This window comes from Liolophura sinensis, chromosome 1 (assembly GCF_032854445.1).
Source record: "Liolophura sinensis isolate JHLJ2023 chromosome 1, CUHK_Ljap_v2, whole genome shotgun sequence".
Taxonomy (NCBI): Eukaryota; Metazoa; Mollusca; class Polyplacophora; order Chitonida; family Chitonidae; genus Liolophura; species Liolophura sinensis.
In genome coordinates this window covers 52,778,286-52,792,328 of record NC_088295.1, presented here as the reverse complement: position 1 = coordinate 52,792,328, position 14,043 = coordinate 52,778,286, and the positions used below count along the sequence as shown (strand labels likewise).

At 36.7% G+C, this 14,043-nt stretch overlaps 1 protein-coding gene across 1 annotated transcript in view; it reads right to left on the bottom strand.

The window, feature by feature from the left end:
• Positions 1–12,164, bottom strand: part of LOC135481123 (single-minded homolog 1-like) — a 55,696-nt gene extending 43,532 nt beyond the window's left edge. The window contains exon 1 of the mRNA XM_064761043.1: positions 11,738–12,164. Coding sequence (XP_064617113.1) covers positions 11,738–11,802 — 65 coding nt within the window. The 5' untranslated portion in view covers positions 11,803–12,164. The remainder of the gene's footprint in view (positions 1–11,737) is intronic.
• Between the last annotated feature and the right edge of the window lie 1,879 nt (positions 12,165–14,043).

Below are 14,043 nucleotides of genomic sequence, written 5' to 3'. Positions count from 1 at the left end.
TTCATGAATGTGAATTATTAAGGGCAAATACTTCCAACTTCCATGTACATGTAAGTGAAGTAGGCTGACATGCAAATTGCCACGTCACAATTAGTCAGTTTAATGCACATCAAAAGGCCTCAGGGTATCACCCTTTTCAGACTGCGATATCAATTTCAGAAAAATGCTTTATCTGAGAAAGCTACAAATATAAGTACATTATGCAAAAATATTCCAGTGCTGTCAATACTCAACATAATCTAATACTTCTACCTCTGAGACTGTAAGACGTTTTTTTTTTTTTATGCAGTACCTAATTTTATTTGAGATACAAAATGACAGCATTCAGCTTTATGTCCAACTTCATGATATCAGGGTATAACATTCACCACTTTCACCAGAATACGGCTCTAAAAATATAGCTACATGTAATTAAATAAATCAAGCGAACGCCCATGAATTCCCACCAGAAATTATATGTGCAATAAAACAATGTGATATTAGATCCCATTTTTGTGGTTTGGTCTGAACAGAATCTAATAATAGGTTTCTGGATTCATCATAGCAAACAGTGGCTAGACTATAATTATTATTTACTGCATAATAGAAATCTTTATTCTTTTATTGCTGGTATATCATAAGGATGAACTCATTTGAAATCTTACAGGACAAGCTTGGGTATAAAGTCACAAAGGTACATGTACATTAGGGTTCTCACCTGTCTTAACTCGCGTGAATTTCCTGGTCAAAAACTGAAAACTCACTTTACATCTAAGTCACAAACCATTTAAACACACACACACATACATACAAAAAAAATGGTCTGAGGTTTTAAATCTTTTTATAAACTGTTGAAATATATCATGAGGTAGTTGACAGCATAGTAGAATTGTGTAAAGCATGACTCAGATGACTGTACACAGTAAGCCATTGTAACACACGTGTCCCTCCAGTCAATGCTACATAACATAAACACATATACAAATCTGAAGTGGTCCATGGATAATTTAACTGAACTGTCCCTTAGTCAACACATACACTAAGTCAAAGACAGTGTATATCCATAAAGTATTTTTATATGCATATAAAATGTCAAACATGCAAGAGAAAACTATAAATGCCACAGCTAGACCATGATTCATAAAACAATTCCCCTTCAATAAAAATTCTAGTCGAACTGACATGAACACATGCTTGAACATCCACAATGCACTTTATTACTTTTTCCATACATCTGTACTGAATAATGTAAACTTGTGACCTAAAACAGTATTTCATCTGTAAATTAAGTTAATTTTGGTAGTGAAAAAGGTACATTCCACATTTTTATAATGGCAATATTAATTGGACCTGAACAGATATACTGCCTCAGTGATTTTTTAAAAAGCATTTTTACTTGGATGGAAAAAAAAAATGAACTGAAAGCACTGACATTTGATTCAGTGAGCATACGGGGCTAAGCTCAGGTCAAATCAATAATATGTCAAGAGTCTGACAACCACCTTGGCATCAAGCTGTGGCATACATGGTCATACCTGACAATAATTGTGTCATACCTGGTCACACATCTGACAACCACCCTGGCATAAAGCTGTGACATACCTGGTCACACATCTGACAACCACCCTGGCATAAAGCTGTGACATACCTGGCCACACATCTGACAACCACCCTGGCACAAAGCTGTGACATGCCTGGTCACACATCTGACAACCACCCTGGCATAAAGCTGTGACATGCCTGGTCACACATCTAACAACCACCCTGGCATAAAGCTGTGACATACCTGGTCACACATCTGACAACCACCCTGGCATAAAGCTGTGACATGCCTGGTCACACATCTGACAACCACCCTGGCATAAAGCTATGACATACCTAGTCACACACCTGACAATCACCCTGGCATAAAGCTGTGACATGCCTGGTCACACATCTGACAACCACCCTGGCACAAAGCTGTGACATGCCTGGTCACACATCTGACAACTACCCTGGTAGCCATCCTGGAATAAAGCTGTGGCACACCTGGTGACACCTGGTAGCCATCCTGGCATAAAGCTGTGGCACACCTGGTGACACCTGGCAGCCACCTTGGCATAAAGCTGTGGCATACCTGGTCGCACAACTGACAACCCCCCTGACGAAAAGCCCTGGCACACCTGGTCACACACCTGACAACCACCCTGGCATAAAGCTGTTGCACACCTGATCAAACACCTGGCAACCACCCTGGCATAAAACTGTAGCATACCTTGTCATACACCTGACAACCATACTCGCGTGAACTGTGGCATACCTGATGTCACACCTGGCAACCACCTTGGCATAAAAATGTGGCATACCTGGTGATACACCTGACATCGCCCTGGCATAAAGCTGTTGCACACCTAGTCACTGAAATGCCTTTTTACTCCCCTGGAATTCTAATTACGACATATACTATTTCTTGCATGATAAATTTTGATTTATATACATTTATGTGGCGTGTCAAGGTGGTTGTGGGTTTCCCCTGGGCTCTGCTCGGTTTCTGCCCACCATAATGCTGGCCACCGTCATATAAGTGAAATATTCTTGAGTACAGCGTGAAACACCAATCAAATAAATAAATAACTATAAATCAAGGGACATTTCAGAAAATTGTTTTCCTTGCTATTTCTGCAAATAATGTATCTGTGGTGTACATGCATGACATAAATGTATAGCTACATGCACATTTAGTAATACATATTGCAATAAACCTCAAATCTATTAATCATAATTTTACAGCTAGAACTGAGTTTAGATGCACATGCCAAAAAAGGAATGAAACAAGTCCGAATCTGATAGGAACTTCAGTATGTTTCAAGTATGGGCCTGGCCCCACACCAAACATAAACTATATGATGTGAGATTTTCCTTTTCCAAAGAACGTAAAATATGTAAAAATTATACATCAATTACAAAACACAAGAAGTTAAAGCGTTAGAGTTTAGCACAAAATACAGACAGAGGAGATTGTGAAAATGCCACTTCTTACACCCATTCAGAATGGAATTCACCCAACATAACAACTATTCAATATATGTGTATTACCTCATCTTAGCATATCCAAAATTATCACAACTGATTGTTCCCGCTGTTCTTTTCATCTGCTATTTTACTCACTTTTGTAATCAGTTAAAAACTAAACTGAAGTCATTTTCATAGCTACAGACAATATAGCGGCCATACAATTGTTTGTGTTGGAGCCAGAGCCTAAGGCTAGATTTGATCTAAAGTGTGTTGGACAATGCCAGCTGTGCCTATGTGGCAGGTAGGCCCTAAACAGTATCACCTGCCAGTAGCAGATAACATCAGTCTGTGCATGCATCTATTAAACTAGCATCACTCATTGCTCCAAATATCTACCGCTAGTAGAGCTTTAATACAGTGAAGCTACATTAGGTCATGAACATTCTGTCAATTATGGCAAATTCTAAGACATTTAGTTTATGTCCACTGAAAACTACCAATGAATCATGCCTTTATTTTGAAAATATGTTAACATGTTTTGTTTTTCAAAAAAAAAACCAAAAAAACAAAGTTGCTCTTTTATGTGTAAAAAATTACCCTTTAGTGTGCAAAAAATTACCCTTTAGTGTGCAAAAATTACCCTTTAGTGTGTAAAAGTTGCCCTTATGTATACAGAAACTGCAGCTTAGCCTGGTCGAGCCAGATGCATGTACCTGAGCATTACCATAGCGAGGACGTATTAAGCCAGCAGAAGAATGTAAGAAATCTACAGTACGTAAGAGTTACGGCATGCCCGAAATATTTCAAAGACACGAATTATGCAATATCCTTGTCATGACATATATTCATAAATGTCATCTGTCAGATATCTAAGTATGATATCCTTATATCCTGTCCTCGCCTTCTACAGTTCCCGTACAATGCTGGGCGAGTCAAGGTCAAGGTGCCGATGACTCTCCTGATTCCACATCAAGCAGGCCAGATTCTTCTCACTGATTTGACTTTCATAAGTCTACAGAACTATACACCAAAAAGTTCCACTTCACATCATCTCAACCATCATATCATTGTGGAGGAAAAGTATTTCAAAAATTCAGTGGCACAAGGCAAGACTAAAAAATCAGACAAAACAAAATGGGATACGCCTGTGAGGGTCAGGTAATGCAGGTGATTTATAGCAGGGTAGTTCCAGTGTCTAAGCCGTTGGCATTATGGGTGAGGCATACCATCAGAGTGCACCAAGGAGGGTGAGTGTTGGCCTTGTCTCTCAGGGTTTTGTCTGCGTCTAATCAGGCTTGATCCTCCTGTGTAAGGCAGCGCTCCAGTTACTTCAAACCACTGGTCTTTGCCATGATCCAAAGACTTACCTGACAATTTACCTATAGCTGTCAGAGCTCTGGTCGACCCACACTACAAAGTCCCTCTACAGTTATCTCTGACAGCTGGTTCTGCACTAAAAAAGGCCACAGTCTTGTATTACAGTCAGTGTCAGGCTGGCACCCAATTCTACACCCCAGGGATCAGTGAGGGCAGTCAGACCCCAGGGGCTGTAGGAGAAGCTACAAGCAATGTATATGACATGTAGATAGGGTCAATACCATGTGGACTCTTGAGGGTAAAATCCACTAAAAAGAGGTCATTCAGAGTACATGCATGTATATACCTCACTCATCCACATGCAGTAGCCAGTATTGCATGTAGACAGTGTTTTATAACACATTTACAGGTCAACATGCAGGCAATAGAACATATAGTAACACTATAAATGTTCTAGCATATCTACAGTGATCATATACTAGCTGGTATAGAATGGAAATCTACGCGAAAGTATGTATAGTGAGGGTAAATATCCTTAAAGTTAATATCCTTAAAGTCATTAAAGGCCAAACAAGTGGCCAATAACATGACTAAGGGGGAAATTTACCACAGAAAATGATACTAAAGAGCCAGGTATTATACAATAATATTGACTTGACATATACCTGAGATATACAGCACTTAAAGGACACATGAAAAGCTTTGGTATTATTTTTCAATAGTCTGCAGATTATCACGTGTAACAACATATAACAGTACAAACAAATTTTTCAACTTTCACGTTTGGGGCTTAAAAATGGCTTCAAAGTACAGTTTTCTTAAGGCCCCAGCTGTCATTGCAGAAATTTAGTAGCTTGCAGCAGTGACAACAAGGATGATCCTTGTTTAAAACGAACTTTTTGGGGGACAGACTGAACGGGTCTGGCTGAAAGAGGGTGGGGGTGTGGGGAACACACCGAACGAGGGTGGGTGTATGGGCGCTGATGGGGCGTTAATCGAGCTCAGAGCACTTTGGAGGTGTTCACCAAGTTCCGAGCAAGATCAAAGATGATGTAATTTCTGAAAAAAAAAACCCTACCCTTGATGGATAATGTGCATAATGTAGAGGGCTAAATAGCAGGTATAAAAATACCCCCAAAATGAATTTCTTTAACAAAAATTCCAGGGCATAATTTTCTTCTTTTGGCATAGAAGCATAGTCTGTTTTATAGTTCCTTTTCATGTATTTTTTAAGACATGAGCTATATATGCATAGTCCAGGGGGAGTTCACTGTGCACATCACAAGCAGACATGTAAATAGAGAAGCCCAGCGTGTTCCAAGTAGCAGATACAACACTTGAGGTAGTCAGAATTCAAATGGATCTCCTGGATTTAATTATGCTGCTAGAGACGCACTGTAGAACACAGAGTAATTAAACATTACATTCTCCATCAAAATCAGCAGGAATGATAAGGTGTGAATCACGTGGATTGCGTCATATTGTACAAAAACTGACACTTTTAAAAACACTTACATGGCAGCTCAAAAGAGCAATTAGGCAAAAGTTTTAAATTGATGAGATTATTAAGTGGATGGGAGAAAGTAGTCTTGTCCCCTTATGACTACTTCTGGAGGTATTAAAGGGGATTTGAGTGAGTCATTATACAGGGATCTGTGACCGGATCAAGAGGAGACAAAAACATGGGTCATGCCCTGCTGAATAATTAAGTAAGAGTCATGTGGTCTTGGCTGGGAAATTGCTCTGAGCTGTTTGTACACTGGTGTTCAACAATGCCAACAAGTGTGCACATCTAGTAAGCCCTCCAGCCCTAATTTGTCAAAAACAATAGGCCAGAGGTCTTCCCAATTCCCAAAACAACAAACCACATAATAAAAGTGTAAGCAGTGTGAGAAAATTTTCATCCCAGAGTTTCCTAAACTGTTTTCTCCTCCTCCAAACAAGGCTTCATTTTACAAGCTAGTCTTTTTGTTGATTGGCAGACATGAAATTTGCGCACTTCAATGTTTTTCCTCACACCTTTTTAGGTAATGACCCTTCAGCCTTTTTGAGTAGGTGTATGAGATTTGGCAGGGTTGATTGACAGCTGTGATTTTACTATACACATCTGTATACGGATGGAAACGTATGTTAACGTATGTGAGACTCGGGCATACTTGTCAGTTTACCCTGGCACACACAGGAAATATGTTCAACACAACTATACAACCTTGGGGGATTTTTATATATGTGATGTTAAAAAAAAAGCATTTCAAGAATATTCTTCTATAGTTATAACAAAATTTCCCCAATTCTATTTTTCTATTCTATAAAATTTCTATTTAAATCCGTTTTGTGTACATGCAATGAATGCAATGAATGGTGTTACTCCAAAGTCTCTATGATTATTCATAAAATGGGATACGATCATTTCTTGTCTTTGAAAAAAAAAAAAAATATTATGTACATAAACTGTAAAAAGAAAGTTACTACAGCATCAAACTATATCACTGGTATTCAAACTCTGTATAATCTGTCTGAGTACCTGTAACAGTTAAGTCAGTGAGTCAGTCTATAGTGGAGATTTATTTACTATCCGTTCATATATTAAGACTGCTAAATGCCAGTGCAAAAAAAAAAGAGTACATTGTTTTCAGACACCAGTTGTCTCGCATTGTACGTTTATAATATCTTTGCTGAATACTCACTGGCAGAAAGAATACATTGTCGAAAGCTTGATTGCATACATGTACTGCATTTATTGAAGAGCTTTGTTCCTGAATGCAAGAAAACTACACATTACAGTGAAATCATATTTCATATCAGATAATGTTTTAGTCTGGTTAATTTAAATGGTTATTAGATTTGAATACTTTTGTAATATTTTCACTGATCGATCAAAATCTAATTTGCACAAAATTTAAAAATCCAAGAAGTTTTGAAGACGGTCCAAGAGAACTAAAGTCATATTTGAATATATGTTCTTCAAGAGTTGTCCTATATATCTAATACAGCTGATAGGCCACGTGATCCATCACACCCAAATTTTAACTTGCATAAGTTCACAGCATAATGTCAGTATTTGCAAGTTTTGATAATTTCAGTCAATCTGTTGTCACTGTAGATGGTGGACAAATTTTCATACAACAATCCTAACAGATACAATATGGCTTTCAACCAATATAACCTTATTGAACCCAAAAGCTGATTTCCCATTATGTTTCAAAAGAACCTGTACTTTTGTCTTATATTCCACACATATACACTCCAAAATGCTTTAAAGCAGAACTCAACTGTCTATGACAATCAAAAGTCTATTACAACCAAACCAGTAAACTATCTTGCCTCCAATCACAATGATAGTCTCCTGGAATGAATAGTTTACATCATTTGTCAGGCGTAAACAAAACTGATGTCTTAATCATACAGAATATGGCAAATTTTCCCCTTACACTATGAAAAATGGACCAATTACTGAGTTTGAGAACTATTTATTTATTTATTTGATTTGATTGGTGTTTTACGCCGCACTCAAGAATATTTTACTAACGGCCAATGAGAATGCCAGGGGTGTACAAACTACGGTAGTTGTGTATTGTATCCCTACGTATAGTATTTGTTTTCACTGATGTTTGTCACAAGCATCAGGACAATTTATATTTTAAAGTGTAAATGCTTAGAATTATTAGTTGATTATACTGACTTCCTCATAAGATTTCATTACACTTTAGTAATAGTTTTCAGTGCAAAACAACCATGACGCAGAACATGCCATCCAACAGTTTAGACCCCAGCATTTTAAACAAAACTCTTTAATAGAAGCATCGTTTCACTGGGGATAAAAAGTCTTGTCACCACAATTCCATCTCATTACAGTACTGCTGTAAAAACAGCAACAAAATAAAACCATGATAAATCTCGCTGTAAAATCTGTCATTTTGCTTGGCTTAAATGGCTAAATTTTTAATAATGTCAATACTTTCTTTTTAATATTTCTTTTGATTGCTTTCTCACATTATTAATACTGCAATTAAGCATTTTAAAACATGTGAAAATATTTCCACTAATGAATGGGGAAATGTAACAAAGTAAGAAAATAACAATGTTGGAACAAAACTGGTTACTTTTCCAAAATTGCTCAATTCCACATGTAGCACTCTTTTAATTCACCACAGCACAGCACAGTTGGTGAAGTAGATAAAATGTTGTCCCCCTATGCAACAAACTACCTACCATAACTGGGACGGAAAAGTATTAAAATTATTATTTGAACTATTATAAAAAATATCTTAAATTTATAACCCAGCTCAAGATAAACTAAATTGCACATGTTGAAAGAAAAGTCTAATTCTAAAAATTAACTAATATTATGTAACAAAAACATATGAGAGTTTTTAAACTTAAATGAAAAAAATTGGGATTTATGAAAAAAAAAAGAAGAGTTTGGACAAGCAGTTAAAAGCTGTCATTATTTAAATAAAATGTGATCTTAATATTGCACTTTTACCACTATGTACTCTAGCATGTGCCTGCAGCTATAGGCTCTACTGGATGACAGTCAACATATGTAACATTTTTTTCTGTGTTTTAGTTCTGCTCTTTTTTTTCACACTTTATCTGGGGAAGTTTTGCCTCAATCACTCCTCAAGGTTACACCTCTCTGTGACAAAGAACTGTCAGCAGAAAACCACCTGTCATATGTTCAAGATTTATACAGTAATTAAGTAAGTCATCAATTAATTGTGGAGTTGCGCTTCCCTTAATATAGGCAGTCAATTATGCAGAAGGCTAGAGGATCAGCTCAATCTCACAGGATATATCTGGATGATCACACATCCCGCTCTCATGAGCAACGCTGAAAAATAAAGCAGCATTTACCACCAGCGTTCAACTCTCATCAGGCTGATCATCCAAAAAAGTTAAATTTTCTTATTTGGCAAAAGATCAATGAAAGTCATCTATATATAGTCAATTTCCTGTTAAAGCTTGAGCTATATTAATTTAAGAAACAGTTTGCGCTGATTCATTTTGGATTTTTACTGAAACACCAAATAAACAGGATATGGGTAACAGTTATGAAAGCTCTTTCGAATAAAACACAAAAGGTAATCAAAGGTTTTAAGAAAAAGAAATGCAAATATTTCAACAAGGGTTAACCCAGGGTCATGCAATTCTGTCAGTATGACAACAGTAGAAACGGATATATATCTTGTAAAGAAAAGTGTCTCTATTGTTAACAGAGGAATTAGAGAACTGATGCACATGTATGTGTAAAAGTATTTGTGAGATCAACATTCCATTTAAAATATCTTACTTTGAATCAGATGTTGTCTATCATTAAAGAGATCAAAATCAAAAAAGATATTCAGGCTAGTCCTCAATCATGTTGTAGTCTACACAGGTACGGCCACTGATGTTTATAGTACAACAGACTTTGGAGAAGGCTGTTCCTGCAAGGAATCAGGAGCAATTGATTCCATTCCACATTAAGACTATGAACTCAGACTAAAATTAAGAAGTATTTCTCTGGTGTATTGAATATGACATATTTGAAATGTACACAAGATGTACATGTCATACTGGTATATTACAAAAGCAACAATAAAGCCGCCAGTGTGGGGGCTTGCAATTCAACACTTGACGCAGTACTGAATTCCCTCTGCTAAGATGTTTACATCTGTTTTCTTGTTTAAAGAACATGCTTTATTAATTGAAGGGTTTCTCAGACAGCTAGCTTTGATGATAACAAAGGCAGGTTTGGGAGCAACAAGAGAAGTCAGAATGCCAGGTAGAAAAGAGCTACAAAGGACAGCTTTCCTTCGCAAATTTGTTCACCATCCGCCCAACTGGTTTAATGGGGGTTGAGAGAAAGGGCCGGCGAAGGTGGCAGGGCACGTGTGCTCACAAAAGCCCAAAGACATCCACACGCTAACTGTCAGCCATGATCTATTCTCCCAGCTTCTTATCTCCCACCATATCTTCCAAACATTGTTCTCGCTGTGTTTCTATTTATTGGCCAGCCTTTTGATGACTCTAAAGGACTTTCAGGCTGATCTAAACCCTTGTCCTGTGGCCTGCCCTATTGACACAAACAGCCTGTGTCACAAGGCCAACAGCTTTACTTCACTGCTTATTTTGTTAATATTTCAAGTTCTCCATACTCTCAGCCTTATCAAACAGTTTAAGTCGTCATGTTTTTCTCACTAGATATAATAGATGAGTTTTAGGAGTCTCGTTCACACAGTACTCAATTTATCAATTTCCTCATTTACAAAGTCGTAACTAAACCCATCGTGTCACAATATCAAAAGGTTTTTCCCATAAGTTTGTCTTAATTATTTGGTTCATTTTATATTTATCTCCAATCATGTTGTTTGTTCCCTTGCATCATTTTTTAAATCTATTTTCTCTCATGACATAATTTGATATTTTCATATTATAACTGCAGATGAAGAATTAGACAAATGTTTTCTCACTCACTCATTAAATTTCTAAATACAAAATATCTTTGTTATTTAAAAACAAGATACTACATTTATATCTTAGTTTAATTTGATGTGACTTAAATAGAAAACATTACTCAGTGGTAGTTTAGTTTATCATATTTTGGCTTCACAAACAAATAAACCCTTTTATTTCAACAAGTAGGACTCTGGAAAAATTTGAAACCAAAACCTCAGCTGTCAGACTTATCAAGCCTTTTGTTTTTTTAAATTAAATATATATATGTAGACTGAGTCATCTAAATAACATGTATAACATTTGAATGTGTCTGTTCAAATGCTGGCCACTTTATGACATCTCCAAAAAAAAAAAAAAAAAAATCCACAAAACCTATAGTTTGATGCTAAATTATTCATCTTCTACACCAATGTCCATGGCCACATGCAATAGTGAGATATATCAACCTCAAAATGGCTCAACAGAACCCAAATAAAAGCAAAACGGTAGTATATATTTATATTCACATTTATTCTCTATGGTTCATTTGTAGATTTTTCCGGAAAAAAAAAAACACACACACACACATTCATTTATTGTAGAATAAGGTTTGAAGGTTTGACAACACATTGGCAAAATTTCTGACATATCCCGGTGAATCCCATCGTAGAACCATTTTTAAACATAGATGAAGGAAGAATTTTTTGAAAATTAGACTACACAGAAATGCCTTTAGAAAAACAATGTATTTAAGGAGAATAATTTTTCCACCCTGTGAAAGCCTTTATTAAAATTTCTACCCTACATAATTTCAGGATATTTTGAGAACAAAATTCCAGCTAAACAGGTTAACCTACAAGTATTTGTTTTCTAAACTGGGCAAATTACATAGAATTCAACTCTAATAATATGCCAGTTCCAAGAAAATCATTCTAGCACACAATATATGCTTCACAATGTTCCTCTTAAATTTGTATGATAAAACAATCAAAAATTACACTTGACATAGAGATGAACAGTACCTTACCTTTTAACTGTACGCCGACGCCGTTTGGTGGCATACATAGTCTTTATAACCCAGTCGTCCACCATCAAGGCTGATTTAACTAGTTAAAAAATGACAAGATGGCCTTCAATTCCAACACCCAACGTAATATTGTTCCTCTGAACTCCGGACGACTGTTGAAATCACCAATGGATTTTACAAATTGCACTTATACATGCAATCTTCGGAAAATACGACCAGCCTTGGTTAAAACTTCGTCCTTCATCGAGTTTTTAGCGAGGCCAACTAAAATGCTGCATTCACTTGTACATACAATATCAGTTCAATCCACCAGGGCACAAGCCTAGGTGTTATAACCCAAGTGGGTAACACTCCAAACGCATCATCAATGAACGAGGATAATAGAAACAAACACTATTTGTCCACATACAGGCAGTCAGCATGCAAGTAAAACTTCACACGTCTGCATATCAATTGATGCATATTTCTCTCAAACGTACAACCTAACTCATGATGAGTGATCTATGACCACAAGCTCCTCCCACTTTCAAGCTCTTCCAATCAATAAGGTTCTTTGAGAGGTAGGCTGGCCGTTGTCTGATTTAATAGGCTAGGGATGACCCATCATGCTCCAGCTTTCTCAGTTCCAACGGCATATTATTGCGATTAACTTGCAGCAATCAACGCAAAATTCACTTTATTTAACTGAACTGTATCACACTACCTTTGTGACCAGCAGAAGCACGGGCAGAGACAACGGCTTCAGCACCCTGATTATAGCCCGGACTTTGACAGAAACACATGACCCTAGAATTGAGTGACAGCTTAACGTCGATGCACGGACAAAGAAAGACCTGTAATCAATATGCGATCAAAGTCCCAAGAAGCTGTTCCTTCACCATCACCTGTACCCGGACAAAGTCAGCAACAAAGCTTAAATCTGGCCAGCAGGTAACTCTATACTGATTACAGGTATGGTGAGATTGACAGCTGGCTCAGCTAATCAGGAGTCTCCCTCAACCATTAGCTGGATTCAGTCTAGAGCCTGGCTCCACCTCAAACAAAAGCACATGGCCATGTATCCCCCAAACACGAGACAATAGCAGGAACTGGATGTACACTCTACCACTGGCTCAAACACCTTCACTTTGATAAATATCTGATGTAAACTCAGGAGAAAAAAAAATTAATCATATTTGAGCGCGGCACTTTAAGTGGAACAAGACTGCACGTGATTCGCTTGATTGAGCATAGATTCTCAGATAAGTTCATCACACTGCTGAGCAGAGTTCAGTCATGTTAAACACAAGATTTGACATCAGATAGCGCTTCTAAAATAGAAAATGTTTTTATTTCGTCAAACATGACAAGCTTTCGCCGCGCATCAAAGCCTGTTGAAACACCTGGTCAGTTAATGCTCTACACTTTGAGGACGATTAGTAAAGCTGTCACTTTCTGAACTTTATAAGTACATGTAGAATGGTATGTTACACAACTGAACAGATTTGTCAGAGCACATCTGCTAAAAAAAAACAAACAAAAAAAAAATTCTACTTTCAAATGGTTGAATAATGAAAGTACATTACATAAGCTTCACAGCAGCCAACATGTTATTTCATCTTTCTTTCATTATCCATGTTAAACATAGTATATGTATGTACATATACATTTTTAACTTTAAATACAAAAATTATTCCTGGGTGTCACAAAATCCTAATGATGAAGTCCAAAATTGCTATTGATTATATTTAACTACACTGAAATACTTTATCTCTGTTCTTTCTTTCAGAATATACTTAAGCTTGTTAACATTTTAAAACTGTATAGACAATTGTTGTTTGAGTGGTTTTATACTGTGTTTAGTTCAAAAGGAAAATGTTCACGGCTTATTTGTTTTCAGAGTAATTTTATCTTTTACAGGAAGGTCAATCAAATACAGGGGAAGATAGACAAATGTACAGGAGATTACAGGTTGATAGTCAATTCTACAAACTGCTAAATCTTGTCACGGCCATACTAACCTATAATACAACTGTTTACTTATATCTATTTTTTTATGCATAAAACACTTATCAGGTCTTATCAGTGTGTAAGATCTGTCTGTCATGTATTAAAAGAGTAAAAAGCATCTCAAGTCAATTGTATGTGTGACGAAAAAAAAAAATCATCCTCTAAAGGAAAAAGAATGTGGAGAAGGTAGCTAGTGACAGTCATCCTCCCCTATCTGCCCATGCATGAAATTTTGTTATTCACGTGGTCATACGTGAAAATGTGTAAAATGGAATTAAAGATTTCGCCTAATTGATATTCGGCTCACATCTTGTTCA